This window comes from Abramis brama (assembly GCF_963993115.1).
Source record: "Abramis brama genome assembly, chromosome: 4".
Classification (NCBI taxonomy): domain Eukaryota; kingdom Metazoa; phylum Chordata; class Actinopteri; order Cypriniformes; family Leuciscidae; genus Abramis; species Abramis brama.
In genome coordinates this window covers 1,352,618-1,368,464 of record NC_139966.1, presented here as the reverse complement: position 1 = coordinate 1,368,464, position 15,847 = coordinate 1,352,618, and the positions used below count along the sequence as shown (strand labels likewise).

At 37.5% G+C, this 15,847-nt stretch overlaps 1 protein-coding gene across 1 annotated transcript in view; it reads left to right on the top strand.

Moving 5' to 3' along the window:
- Positions 1 to 15,847, top strand: part of LOC311081534 (NACHT, LRR and PYD domains-containing protein 3-like) — a 161,951-nt gene that overhangs the window by 28,805 nt on the left and 117,299 nt on the right. Inside the window, exons 4-6 of the mRNA XM_084112079.1 lie at positions 2,583 to 2,870; positions 9,914 to 9,961; positions 10,866 to 12,669. Coding sequence (XP_083968205.1) covers positions 2,603 to 2,870; positions 9,914 to 9,961; positions 10,866 to 12,669 — 2,120 coding nt within the window. The 5' untranslated portion in view covers positions 2,583 to 2,602. The remainder of the gene's footprint in view (positions 1 to 2,582; positions 2,871 to 9,913; positions 9,962 to 10,865; positions 12,670 to 15,847) is intronic.

Below are 15,847 nucleotides of genomic sequence, written 5' to 3'. Positions count from 1 at the left end.
AATCGCCAAGAACTAGGGCACAATCAACAGGATTCTCAGTGGGTGTTTCACTGAGTGGGGAGAATCGATTTGATGTTGTAATCGGAACGGTCTCACCGTCACCCAGTTGCCCTGCTGCACGGGCTCTACTTCAGCTGGAACCGAACAATGTAGTTCACTAAGCTAGTCGCATCCAAAGCAGTATCTAAAGCCCTTGCACTCTTACAATTAACCTCAATTTAAGCTTGGATACGTGTCTCTAGTTCTGAAATCTTCTCTGCCAGTCTGACAATCTCCCTGCATTTATCACATGTTAATCCTATGCTGACAGAGAAGTGTATGTAGTTAAAATGTAGTAACTACTATTCTCCACTAGAGGGCGTTTCTCCGTGACGAGTGAAATAATTGAGAAAAAAGCCATTTTACAAGACAAATATATTGTAAATATAAAGTAAATATTTGCAAAGAGAGTAATAGAGTGTGACGAAAAAAAGTTAAGTTATTTTCTAGTGAAATCCGGGGGAAGAAACATATTTTCATACTTTTATTTCGAGGATCTCTGGTGAGTGTTTTGTTACTCTGTTGTTGCTCTGTAATCAGTCATATGTGTTCAGTTAATAATTTACAGAATAAATATGATTGATAACTAACTGAAGATGAGTAAATATTGTTAATTAACTCTGGGGATATATTATTGTAAAAGAATCAGAGTATGTGATTTGATGAATACATATGTATGACATTCAGTAGTTTCATTTAGTGTTTGAGTCATACAATAATAATATGTCAGACATTGCTCTGTTTAACCCTCTGGGCTTCTTCATTAATGTGTTACACTTGGCTTCCTTTCGTGCAAAAATGAAAGAAGCCTTAAAATGTAACTTTTTTTTCCCCAGGAAAACCAATGAAATATATATATATATATATATATATATATATATATATATATATATATATATATATATATATATATATATATTTTTTTTTTTTTTTTCTTTTTTTTTTTAAAGGTTTTTATGATACTTTGCATTAATTATATTATTATGTGCTATTTTTTCCATTAGAATTAATATATTTTTTATTTATTTATTTAATTTGTTTTCAATAAATGCAACATTTCACATTAGAATGCAGTGTAGAGCTAAAAAATATATATATATATTTGAAGTGAGAAGAGCGCTATCCAGTGGCGTTAAAAGATAATTTTTTAGTACAATGCCATGTAACGCCAGTAGGCTGCCTATAGCTACCTATAGAAATACATAGAGACGCTGTTTGATTCCAATTGTTTTTTTAGATATAAAAAGATATGAGATATTTTAGATATGTCTTATTGCACTCTTGATGTTTAGGGTGTCACCCCTTCATTGCTGTACACTTTTTTTCTGCACAGTGGCTGACCTGTAGTTTGTACCACCACGAAGGAAGCTAAGTGTGACTTTTTTTTTTACGACCCTTTAACATATCTGAATCATCTCCTTGATTTGTTCTCTCCAAGTTCTCTGCATTATGCAGGGTTTTTTTTCTTCTTCTTCTTCTTGTTTCCTGTTGATGTGTACTTCTTGAGTTGACCGTGGATGAGTGAACGGCAAGCCAACAGTGCCTAGTTTATGTCACAACGCGTCTTTCTCTGGAGTGAGCTCAGTATCCTTAATCTGTCATCAAACAGATAAGAGAATACAACACACCATACACTTCGGATACCTTGAGTGAAACTGAGTTTAAAACTACCCGGGTAGTAAATCTTTCTTCTGTCACATGACTAATTCTGCTTCTATTTTTTCTACTTCAATATTTCTTTCCTGGAAGGATCAGACTTTATAAAATAAAAAAGAAGATAAATAAGAACACAAGGAAAATACTTTCTGACCATTGATTTTATTTGTCATACCAAACAGGCCTGATTGTATTTTGTTGTTGTTGTTGTTCTATCAATTGTATGTTTACAAAATGTTACCAATACCAAATATTTTCTTTATTTCACAAGTGGTAATTGCTGTCTCAAATCCTAGACGTAACTTTATTGTAATGCTACTGTCCCCATTCAACCAGATCAGTTAATTTAGAACACTAGAGTGATACACGGGTTACAGAAGGATATGCTAAACATGTTGCATGAGGTGCAAGTAACAATAAGAGGAGAAGATGACATGACTTACCGTGTTTGTCGACTGATCCTTCTCACCTAAGTTGTTTGATGGACTTGTAAAAGGCTCGAACGCACGCGAGAAAAATAAATAAATAAATAAATAAAGAGCGCATGGATGGCACGCTAACAGGCTAGCAAATTACTAGTGTGTTGTGCTAGCAATAATGATTTAGATTGAAGGTAGCAATGTCAGGATAATGTGTGATGTTAAGTAAGTAATATTTAGCAGTGCAAACAACAAGGAATGATAGTAAATAATGATTCAAAACAGAAAGATATACAAAGCTTACAGACGCAAACCAACGCAACAGCAGCAGAAACAACTAGGCAGACAGGAGCAATCGATCAGTGAACCCAATCACAGCTTCATTTCATAACCTAAATAACATTTGAGTGCTTATGTCCAAATGTTAGGAGTGAAACTACTTCAGATCTTTTTCTTTTTACCCTGCAGCAGTGAATCAGTGAAAGACGATGGCGTCTGTTGAAGAGCTGCTTGAGAAATCACTGAGTGATCTGGACGAAGCTGAATGGAAGAAGTTTAAGTGGCACTTAAAGAATGATCATGAGAGTATAACAAAGTCTGAAATGGAGAAAGCAGATATCTTAGACACAGTAGATAAGATGGTGGAGTGTTTTGGATCAGAAGAAGCTGTGAAGATCACGGTGGAGATCCTGAGGAAGATGAACCAGAATAATCTGGCTGAGCAGCTGGAGAACAAACACAAGCAACACAAGCAAGGTAAGGTTTAATTCACTGTGACTGTAATGTAGTTGGCAGGCAACATGAAGACATCTGTCACTGTTGGAGCTCATTCAAAAGAGATATACGTGTACTTCCTGTACATGGAAACAAGAAAGTATAAAAGCAAGCAACAATTACAGGGCCAAGAACAGCAACAGATGATATACAAGTACATTTAATAGAACAGCGTCTGATTTTACAAAATGGTTAAATGGTTTACAATGGTCTAAAAACCTTAATTAAAACTTCTGCAAGCAACTAGTACATTTCCGTAAAATTGTGGGTGTGTATTTGCAGCCTCTTACCACTAAGAGGCGCTACAATCACAGACTTTGAAAAGTGTCCGTTTATTCTCTCTATTGCGTAATCAGCTGCGGCTTGTTGAGAACTGGTAGCAGATAATTGAAGAATTAAATAGGCTTATAGTAGGTTGTAATGATTAGCATTATTTTCTTTAATAAATAATGAAAACATTTCAACATAAACATTGCAGTAGAAAAATGTCACATCAATGAGGCTTTGCATAGCCTAAGCATAAAGCGTTAAACTCATGCTCACATGAGAGTGTTTAGTCGATAGCTGGGTGGTCAACGCTTTAACGTGTCTCTCAGTGCTTCAAACGCTCTGACTTGATAAAACTGTATATTTCGCTGCGTGTCATCCACACCAATTACAAAAAAATAACTCTAACAAATTATTTAGCCTTTGTTGCTTTAAAGAAAAAGAATGCGTTGTTGAATTCACTTTACAATTAAACGAGGCTGATTGTGAATTAAAGAGCTCTGCATCTGCTGCTCACTCGCATTCGTCTCTAGTTGACATGAGCGCGTTTCGTCAACAGTTCATGTTAGTAGTTATTATGATGTTATTCAGATTGTGTCAGAATGATTCATGAGCTTACCAGGAATTGTACCATATAACATGTTGCCACTTAAAGGAACACTCTACTGTTTTTTTAAATAGGGCTTATTCACCGTCTTTCCTACATTTAGACAGGCGGGCAAACGCATTTTTGTCTCAGTGCATAATGAATGGAATCCTTTGTTGCCAGCTAGCATGGCCTGAGTAAAAGTGATAAAAAAAAAAAAAAAAAACCCACCTAATTACTTCTTGTGGCCTGCATATTCACAACGAGTACAAATAGCGATGCAGATTAACACTTGGCGATTTCCTAGGCAGATATTGACTTGGGCCTTGAGATGCAACGCGCCACTGACTTTAGACTAGGTTTTTCCTGGTCAGTGACGCATTGCGCATGTTATTCAGATGCTATTTTAAGAGCGCATACTTGGCCATAATGTAGCGTGTGCACAACACACACACACACTTTGCTTCTCTCATCTACACAGACACAGCAGTTTTATTTTTGCAAACCATACATTATTACAAGGAAAAATATTTCCACACGAGGGAAATCATTGTTGTGTCCATGAAGATGTGAAAAATAGGCATAAATCTAGCTTACACATTTACCCAAATTATCATACGCCTGTTTAACCGAAGCTAATCTGGGTGTGTTTCTCCATCCCCAATGTCACTTCTCTGTGTTTTACGGCCCTGACGAGAACGTCGGTCTCCTCGGCTGTGAACCGCTCCTGGCAAATCCGCCGTTATAATAGCAATCCGCCATGGAACAAGCGCGCCTGCTCTTAAAGGGAATGTAAGATGACGCTCTGATTGGTTTATTTTCGTGTGAATAAACCTCTGGAGCGCAGGGTTAGGGTTAGGGTTTACTGTGACAGTGTGTCCCGAGGCTCGTCTGGTCTGTAACTCCTCCGTCTCTGTGAGCGTCTGAAGCTTCAGTTCACACTGTGGTTTATCACTGGAGGATCTGGGAGTGTCTTGTTTATGACAACTTACACTATTTGGATAATTTTTTTATTTTTATCATTGCATAAAGAACTACTTCTTCAGCGCTCTGAAAATGTAAGGTGTTTTTATATTTATATGTATTTATTTATTTTTAACCAACTTATTTTTAAATCAGTTTATTTTTAAAACTGTTTAAATCAGTTTTTGTAACATTTGTTATTATTCAGTGAGTTATATATTTTATTTATAATTTATAATTGAATTTAAAATAGAGAAGTTCCTTTTTAGAACCCGTGTGTGTGTGTGTGTGTGTGTGTGTGTTGTGAGAGAGAGAGAGAGAGAGAGTTTTTTTTTTTTTTTAACCCACACTTTTATTAAGTCAGTAACAAGGACCCATCATTACAAAACAAAAACAATCAACACAGCAAAAAGCTCAAAGTTAGATCCCCCTCAAACACAGCACAACAAACCTCATTGAAACACCACTGCAATATAAAGGTTCCCAAATCTTGCATCTCCTTATAATACTTAAACTCAACTGAGATCCTAGATCTAAGAAATGCCTTAAACAACAGTACACTATCCTGGCAATGCATATTTTTAATCATGTTTTTCCTTGAAATATATATTGCCATTTTTGCTTGGCCAACTATAAAGTTTATCAACTGCCATTTGAATCTTTGCTTGCGGTTGTATCCTGCCCCATAGATGAAAACCTTTGGTGTAAAACTTTCCTTAAAACCCAAAAACAATTTTCCTAGTAAATTAAAAAGTGGTTTCAGCCTGATACATTCCAGAAAACAATGGTAAATTGTTTCTCTGAGCCCACAAAAAACACAACCTTCATTGACACTTGGGTTAATGATCGAAACAAAAGCATTCACAGCAACAGCCTCCTTCAGGATTCTCCATTGTAGATCTCCTGATTTTTTCATCAATGGTGGTTTATATCATTTATATAACTTCATTCCCCACATCAAATTTCTCTCTCCAGACATTATCCATTTTCTCACACAGTGTTGACTTGTACAAAATTTTAACAAAACATTTATACATCACTTTTCCACTTAATTCATCTAATATTAAGTCCTGAAGTCCACAAAATGCCAGACATCTCCTTTAAGTCTGGTGTAATCCAGTGCTTGGGAAAAGGGTCTCTCATATCAGGAAGTAAAAGTCCTTCCTTATATCTTTCAAGAAGTAACAACTCCTCTGCTGTCAGTTTCTTTCTCCATAACTCCATGATTGTTGAGGTTTGTCGCATAGATTTTTGTCCTAATAACGATGCCACAGCCGTAACGTCTTTTAATTCAGATCCGGTCACTTTAATTATATGACTCATCTTTACCGTCTGGGTGTCACACAGCCTCTGAGAAAGATTTGGCACTTGATCTGTTATGTCCAAACGGGCCCCCTTAACTAGAGGCTCCTCCAACAACCAGAACAGGGAAGTTGCATTTTCTGGTCTTTTAATGATGAAAGATCCCCAAACTTTGAACAAACCAAGATAAAAAGAAGATAGTCCACTCAAATGTAGCTTTTTAGTATCCGTGAGGAACAAAGCAGTATCTAATCCAAGTCCATCCACTCTATGAAGAATGTTTTTTGCATCTTCTCTCCATACCACATCCACTGAGCCTGTTAGAAGCTTCTGGATGAACTGTAATCGTAATGTTGCATACCTGCTTGATAGAGACACCAACCCTTGTCCTCCCTCCTCCAATGGCAAAAAGAGCACACTTTGAGGGACCCAGTGCAACCTGTCCCAGAAGAAGTCCACCAATATCCTTTATCCAATATCCTTTGCAGCCTTGCCAATAGTCCAGTGGGAGGTTCAACACAAGAGAGCTTATGCCACATAGTTGAGGCTATTAAATTGTTCAATATTAGTACTCTCCCTCTAAAAGACAGCTGGGAATGAATCCATCTCCATTTCTTTAGTCTGCCTTCCATTTTTTCTATAATCCCATCCCAGTTTTTCTGTTGCACAGATACTTCTCCAAGATGCACTCCCAAATACTTTAAACCCCCTTTCTTCCAATTCAACCCACCAGGTAAAATTGGTAAGGCATTAAACCTTGATGGGGCATCCATTTGTGTGAGCATCTGATAGCGTGATCTAACCAGAGCCCCTTGTGTCTTTATACCCAGCAGGTCCGTAAGAAAAGACTTTTTACGCTTGAGAGCATCAAGACATTTTTGTTCCCCAGTAACTTCAAATAACTTTTGCAACTCAATGATCTGAGATTCAAGATTTCTCATTGAGTGCGTAATATCTCGTGAGACATTGAAAGCGTACTGTTGACATAAAGTTTTTTTCATTGTTACCATCTACAGTCTCACTATCAGAATCATCCATTGCACTATGTTCAGTTTCATCAGCTTGTTTATCCATCTCCACTTTATCACTTTTTTTCCTTGGGGATTTCCTGACACGTTTCCTCTTACTTGGAGGAGCTTTAAACAAAGCCTCATCCTTTTCAAAGTCAGTATTATTCTCCTCAGCTAAAATACATTCAGCTGCAGCTATAACAATATCAGTTGTCACAGTAGTTTCACTTTCATTCTCATTTTCTGTACTTTCAACACCTCCTGAAACAGCATCCCTACTTTCCTCACGCTCAACCCCTCTAACATCAACAGTCCTGTTGGTATCACCCCCTCTTTTCGTGCATTCATCGTTACATTGTCAGCGCTAGTCTGTTCCACATTAACATTAACGTTACTGCTACCGGCATTTTCATCTGTCAACAAGCCAGCACCCGCACCTTCAGCCCTCCCAGGACACACTCGTTTGGTGTGACCTTCTTTGCCACGCTCAAAACACTTCATTGTATCAGAAGATGCAAAAATAACATAATCAAATCCATCAATTCGAAACTTGAACGCAACATTCATGTCATCTTCGCCACTGTTTAAAATCATAAATACTTGGCGTCTAAAACAAACAACATGCTTGAGCAATGGAGATTTGCAACCAAGCGGTATTTTTTTCATTTGCAACATTATTTTGCCATGCCTAGCCAACTCTTTTGTTAACAACTCGTCCTTAATGAAAGGCAGCACGTTTGAGAGGATAATTCTTTTTGCGGGTTGAATCAACGGTACAACAGAAACTAGCGTATCTTGGATCACAATTCCACTCTGAACAACACTATTCACTTTTTCTATGGCGTCCAAAAAAACAACAACAGCGCTATTCATTCGGGATGCAGAGATAATGCTCTCATAACCGACAGCCTTCCCAACAGCCAAAGCACAGTCCTCCACCGAACAATTAAAAGCAGGCAGTACTTTAACGCCATTCCTTCGTGAAATTTGGTCAAAACTTTGACCGGGTACCGCCGCCGCTGCCATAGCCACCCGGCCAACGCCGGCCGACGGCGTCCTCTTACTTTATACTTAACACAAACACTATTCCCTCTACAAACCTATACCAATATTTAAAAACAATCAACACCTAAACACTTATAAAAAGACAGTGTGGGGAAAAACAGGAATAAAGGAGACAAAAAGCTCACTCTCACCACATCAGCGTTCTCACTCACACGCTCCCCGCAACACTCACTCCGCACATGCCGCACAGAGATACAGAGAGAGAGCGAGAGAGCGAGAGAGAGAGAGAGAGAGAGAGAGAGAGAGAGAGAGAGAGAGAGAGAGAGAGAGAGAGAGAGAGAAATTCACTCCATTTGCAAATTTGCTTTGTTTTGCAATTATATTGAAGCAGTTTACAACCGCAGGGCATCCAAAGAATGCAGAGTGTGTGTCATTAGAAAACTGATGTGGGGAGCGCAGTGTTTCCCCATAGGAGTGTGTTCTGTGCGGTGATCTCACACCTGTGTCTCTGTCTCTCTATCTCTCTAAGAAACTCTCAGGAGATTTTCAGCTTTAAAACACATTTCCAATGCTATAAGCTCTTTATCTCGCTGAAAATGCAAGATGTTTTATTTATTCATAATAGCCATAAATAACTGTTTAAATTGTTTCACTAAACTTAGCAAGATATTTATTTTTATATTGAGTGATATATTCATTTCATTTATACACTTTTAAAATAACAGAATGTTTTTCAACTTTAGTTAGTGTGAAGCCTTCCACTCCTCACATTCACTCTCTCCTCTTCTCATTTTCATCTCTTCTTGTCTCATATATTTTCTTCTCATTTAGTCTTTTCTAATTTCATCCTTTCTTGTTTCATTTCTTCTGATTTTGCCTTGTTTGTTAGCTTATCTTTTCTTTTCTCTCATTTGTCTCGCTTCTTCTCTTCCTTCTCTTCTTACTCATGTAGTCTCTTCATTTTTTAAATTTTGTCGGCAGCCCTTTATTTTACAGTGTCCTTGTTACACGTTACATGTAGTTAAATTATGCATAATTACAATAATTACTGTGTGTGTGTGTGATTCAATAGTCTAAATCTTCTAAATTGATCAAACGGACATATTAGACCCTAGAGCAGTGGTTCCCAAACCTGTCCTGAAGGCCCCCCAACACTGCACGTTTTATTTGTCTCCTACTCAAACACACCTGATTCAACTCATCAGCTCATTATCACATGGGTTAATTGAGCTGATGAGTTGAATCAGGTGTGTTTGAGTAGGGAGACAAAGAAAACGTGCAGTGTTGGGGGGCCTTCAGGACAGGTTTGGGAACCACTGCCCTAGAGCATACCATGGGACATTAATCAACAGAGGTATCCCAAATATACACCACTCATAAAAAGGGCATAAATGGTCCCAGAGGATCCCAGGGTCAAAGGTGCAAGGTCGTAGGTGGGCACGACGTGTTTGGGCCGTGTGGGAGGACATAAATCATTTTTGACACATGCTATATCATAATCACTACTAGCAGTGTTGATGTGTACTCACTGGAAACACCATCACAGGCCCAGTGATCATCAACTACAGCTTAAACACTGCAGGATATGGTAATATAGTAGATATATATAATGATGACTATAATACAATTCATATAATGAAAATATAATATAATAAATTGACACTAAAAGACATTAAAAAGATACAATAACTGTGCTTTCTGAGACAGACTGCTTATGAACAATCATGTATGAAATAATGCTCAGTAGTTGTGAATCCTATTCTTAAGGAAGTTTAGTGTGTAGCCATATTGTTCAGCAATGCTTTAGGTACTTGTCACTTTATTCTTCTGTGTAATAGTATCTATTGTCTCTTTCCTTTGTATAAATGTACTCATTTTCTCTTTCCTCACAGAGCCACAAAAAACCTTAACGAAGGAGAAACCAGAGAAACAGTTAGAAGGTGCAACCGTCATTTCTTCATTATAGAGGTCTTAAACGATTTAGACATGATGGATGTATTTATGAATTCAGAGAAATGTCATGTAGCTTTTCAGTTGTAAAGTAAAACTATTTTTGATAAAGTCATGGGTCACATCTGCATGTGTGTGTGTGTGTGTGTGTGTCTAGACCTGCCTGGAACTACTTTAGCTGTGCATTTCCTGGACAATATTTGCACACCTTAGAAAGTTTGTCAGCCAATCAGAATCAAGCATTCAACAGCCTCCGTAGTATAATTACATTTAAAGTATATGCATTTAATTAACATTTGTAGTTACAGTTAACTTTAGCCCTAACTGTAGCCCAACCCTTGACCCAGAAGCTAACTCTGACCCCTATAATCCTAACCCTTAAAGGATTAGTTCACCTCAAAGTTTAAAATTGTGTCATCATATAATCACCCTCAAGTTGTTTTAAACCTGTATGAATTTCTCTCTTCTGCTGAACACAAAGAAAGATATTTTGAAGAATGTCTGTAACTTGTGTCCCATTGACTTCCATAGTATTTTTTTCCTACTATGGAAGTCAATGGGACCCAAGTCTGTCTGTTTACCAACATTCTTCAAAATATCTTTCTTTGTGTTCAGCAGAAGAAAGAAATTCATACAGGTTTAAAACAACTTGAGGGTGAGTATATGATGACACAATTTTCAATTTTGAGGTGAACTAATCCTTTAACCAAACCCATAACTCAGCTCATTAGCAGAAATGTGGGAATCATCCAGAACAAAGTGTAGTCACACAGTAAATCCATAGACTTGTATTAAATGTTAGCACATAGTAAAGGCACCTAATAAAAAGTGTGGCTTAAAAATAAAACTCTTTTTTTCCTGTAATTTAATTTGCCTACATTATTTTTAATACAGAGAATTTGCAGAAGTTTTTGAAAAACCACAAAGCCAACATGCAGAAGGAAGCAGAATGTATATTTGAGGGCAAAAAGGAAAATGAAGCAGATCTCAAAGCTGTTTACACAGAACTGTTCATCACAGAGGGAGATATGGCAGATGTCAATCAGGAACATGAGGTTCTGAAGATGGATGATGCTTTCAAGAACAAACAAACGCAGGACAAACCAATCAAATGCAATGATATATTTACTGAACTGAAGAAAAAGGAGAAGATTGTGCTGACAAAGGGCATCGCTGGCGTTGGAAAAACTGTCTCTGTGCACAAGTTCATCCTGGACTGGGCAGAAGGAGACGCCAATCAGGATATAGACTGTGTGTTCCTGCTTCCATTCAGAGAGATTAACTTGATGGAAAATAAAGAGTTTAGTCTCCATGAGCTTCTGCTGGAATTTTATCCTGACCTGAAGGACCTGGAGAAATCAAAGTTATATAAGGAATGCAAGCTAGCATTTATATTTGATGGACTTGATGAGAGTCAGTTGTCTTTGAATTTTAAAAGTAGATCATTAAACAATGTTAAGAAAGAATCATCAGTAGACGTGCTGTTTACAAGTCTGGTCAAAGGGACTCTGCTCCCGTCAGCTCTCGTCTGGGTGACCTCACGACCAGCAGCAGCCAATCTGATCCCTCCTCAGCACGTGGGTTTGTTCACAGAGGTGCGAGGATTCACTGACCAGCAGAAGGAGGAATACTTAACAAAGAGAATCACAGATGAGACTGCGGCCTCCAGAATCATCTCACACATTAAGACGTCTCGTAGTCTCTACATCATGTGCCACATTCCCGTGTTCTGCTGGATCACGGCCACAGTCCTTCAGGATATCCTCATCGAGAACAATGCAGAGAACATCAGCACAACACTCACTGAAATGTACATTCACTTCCTGCTGATACAGATGAACATGAAGAACCAGAAGTACGATGAAGAAGAAGAGAGAGATTGTGAAACACTCTTACAATCAAATAGAGATATGATATTAAAGTTGGCCAAGCTAGCGTTTGAACAGCTGAAGAAGGAAAAGGTTGTGTTCTATGAGAAAGATCTGAAATCATGTGGTATTGATGTGAGTAAAGAGACAGAGCGGAAACACACAGAGTTCACAGGAATGATCGCTGAGATCTTTAAGAAGAAAGTCGGACTTCATGAGTCAAAGATCTTCTGCTTTGTGCATCTGAGTGTTCAAGAGTTTCTTGCTGCAGTGCATGTGTTCCTCTGTTACTTGAACAAGAACATGCAGGAGCTTCAGTTTTTCTTTGATAAGCCCAAACGAGATATCACATTACATGAGCTACTGCAGAGGGCTGTTGGTAAAGCCATGGAGAGTAAGAGAGGACATCTGGACCTCTTCCTGCGGTTTCTGATGGGCATTTCACTGGAATCCAGTCAGGAACTGCTCAAAGGCCTGCTCCCAGACACTGAAGACACCACAGGCACTGAAGACACCACAGAGAGCATCAGACAAACAACTGAATACATTAAACAACAACTACAGGAGGACATCTCAGATGAAGCTTTAGTCAACCTATTTTACTGCTTACTTGAGCTCAAAGATAATTCATTATATGAGGAAATCCAGATATACCTCGGTCCAGATGATCGTCCAGGAAGGGGACTCTCCTCTTCGATGTGCACAGTGCTGGCCTACACACTGCTGACGTCAGAGAAGGTGCTGGACGAGCTCAACCCAAAGAGGTTCACTTCATCACCAGCAGGCTACAAGAGACTCGTTCCAGCTGTGAGATCCTGCAGAAAAGCCCTGTGAGTAATTACACAATTTCACAACAATTAAAAGTTAACATACAGTTGGGAATATCTTGTTGTTCACACTGTCAACTCAACATACTCAGGTTTTACTTTCACATTCGCTGATTCACTGTGTTCAAAAGTGTGTATGAAAAGGTGTCTCATAACTATGACTTGCAGACTCTTTCCCCTGAGTGAACTGTAGTATGAATGAACCAGTGGTGTTTCCTCTAAACAGACGAGGTAGACAGTGCCTCCTAAAGAAATATCATGGAAAAAATAATCAACAGCAAAAAAATCAGGGTTCCCACAATGTTAAACGCTACATTTACTTTCTAAATCTTTAAACACATTATCATCTTCCCTCTTTTTCAGATGAATAAACGTCAAAATGACATTTAAATTACTGTGAATTTTTTTGTTTGGCTGTTATGTGTTATATATTGTTTACATTGAGAAATTGTAAAGGTTCAGGAGGCAATAGCCTATGTGAGATGTTAAAATACTCCAACATAACAAATGTCATGACCAAATTATACTCAAAATAATCATGCCCTACGTAGAGGTTTGACGTGGCGTAATGTACTAAAACAACAACCAGGGAAAACTATTATCTCGCACATTTTCTTGTCATCAACACCAACTACTCCTAAGACGATGGCACCGTAAACAGACCGAGTGGAAAAACAATATTTTTATGTTGTTTTCTCCCGCATGGAAAGCTGTTATAAAGAAAATGCTTAATGTGTCTGCATCTGCATGTCTGTAAATAGTATCATTTATTACCAAGGTGTATATTAAATCTTTATTTAAATTTTAGTTCATTACATTTGAATTAATTGAGCCACATTACGCATTTTCTTTAACTAGCCGAACAGCGGGCCTGTCACGCCTCTCTTCATCAGTTTGCACTGGCTGTCTACAGCTGCTCACATTAAATTCAAGACACTGATGTTTGCCTAAAGAACAACCACTGGCTCTGCACCCCTATACCTAAACTCACTACTTCAGACTTATGCGCCATCCAGAAGCTTTCGGGTGAACAGTGCCTTGACGTGCCATCCCAAAGAGTCACAAAATCACTTTCACAGACCTTTACCTGGACTGTTCCAAGCTGGTGGAATGACCTGCCCAACTCAAGCTGAATCTGGAGTCATTTTCAAGAAAAGATGCATCTTGTTCATCAACACTTGACCCATTAATACTAGCACTTAATTACGCTATGCTTTTCTATTCTATTGTTTCTCTATTAAAAAAAAACTTGCACTTTGCTAGACTAACTGGGACACAGCACTCACAAACTGTTGCCCTCTTGTTGGTTCGATTACTTTTATTGTTCTCATTTAGAAGTTTCTCTGGATGAAAGCGTATGCTAAATGATTAAATGTTAATGTTAATGTGAAACTTGCTCCCTTTAACCAATGACAAGACACATGGCAGGATCACATGACAAACAGGGAATCACATGACAAGACACAGAAACATGACAATGACAAAACGTGACACTTTCTCAAGTCCTCTGATCATTTTCTTACCAAGGGTCACGTTGTGGCTCTAATTGACTGTTTTAAAGGGAATAGTCAGAGGAAAATCCACGGAGGAATCTCAGAATTTGTTGGATCATCCTCAAACATGAAATATAACTTCTTTAGACTGGCTTTGGGCATATTGTATTTCTATGTGGCGCTGGTGTATTTATCATTGTTTTATTCTATAAGAAAAGGTTTTTATCCATTTTATCCAGCTATTGTAATGTTTTTCAAAACACAAATTCCATTGGTTCACTCCGAGCAGAACCAGTGATGTTTCTGTTCTTGCGTTCCTTCAGTATTATTTTTGTAAAAAAAAACATTAAATGTAGCCTAGTTTATAATAATAATATTAATGATATTTAGGCTATAATATAATATCTCTCTTTTCTTATGTAACGCCATGCCAGCTTCTATGGATATATAGCCTATTCAGGTTTATTTATTTAAAATAAAACTAGGCTTAATAAGATGCAAAATAAATAAATTTAAAGTGAAAAAAGCCAACATTTCTCATTGGGCTATAAACTTTGTACTTCACTGGCATTTTTGACGTAAAAAATATCATCTTTCCCATATAACAGCAGTGAGGCGGTGGTCATTCTAAATGTCAGAAATACAGACTATTCAAATTGAGCAGTGTAACGTCTTATATGTTTGGTTGACTGTATTTTATTTTAATAATGAAAACGCTGCGATATCAAGGTAGCAATTCAAGAATTTTTGCTGTGCGTGTGAGGCGGCGGCGCAACCATTATTTATTTTTCCTTCCAAGAGAGTAAACTCTTACTCTGTAAATTTATGGTCATACATATGATATGGTCATACATACATAACTTTATTTCTCTGTTTCCTTTGGAGCACGACACACTGAACTGAAACTCAGCACGTTTTCTTTTGTTTTTTAATCTGTAATATTTAAGAGAATGAGGCCTATATTTCAGCTTTTTTTTGAAGAAGAAGAATCTGTCTAATATTTATTTTCCCAGCAAAACTAAATAAATAGAAATAAAAAGGTTTTAGTTTAACTCAATGAACACAAAAATACGATAAAATGGTCATGTCAATAAAGCTTTTATTTTTTGAAAGTGGTCATATATGTAGGCGTACACTACAGATTGTTTTGTGTTTTGTGGCATTAGCCTGTACTTTTAGCTACTACATTTATCTACATGCAAGCCTGAGTATTCATTCTTTTAAATTATCTTTTAATTGTTTGTCACTGTAATTTAAATCTAAATTTAACATTAAATCTAACAGTAACTAATTTAAACAAAGAACGATTCAGTGTGTGTCGGCGTCCTCGTGAGGTTAACAGAAGAAGGGGATAGTTTTTGTTTGATGTGTGTGAACGTCCATCTTTTCTCACCTTTCTTTCACAAGGCATTCAGTGTAGTTTAAGATGATCCGATTTTGCAAGTTTTCTGAACCCAGAATTTCGGGGGCTATACTGTCGCCTACATTTGCAATTGAAATTTTCGCAACTGTGAGGTTCACCTGTAAATTTTATGTGTTACCTTGTATATTTATTGTTATCAAATTACATTAACATACAATTCATCAACATATAGAAATACAATGAATACAATGAACAAAGTTTTTAAGATAACGCAGAAGTCTCTGCCTAATATTTCAGCCTGATCTCAAGGCAGTCTGTGCCACAG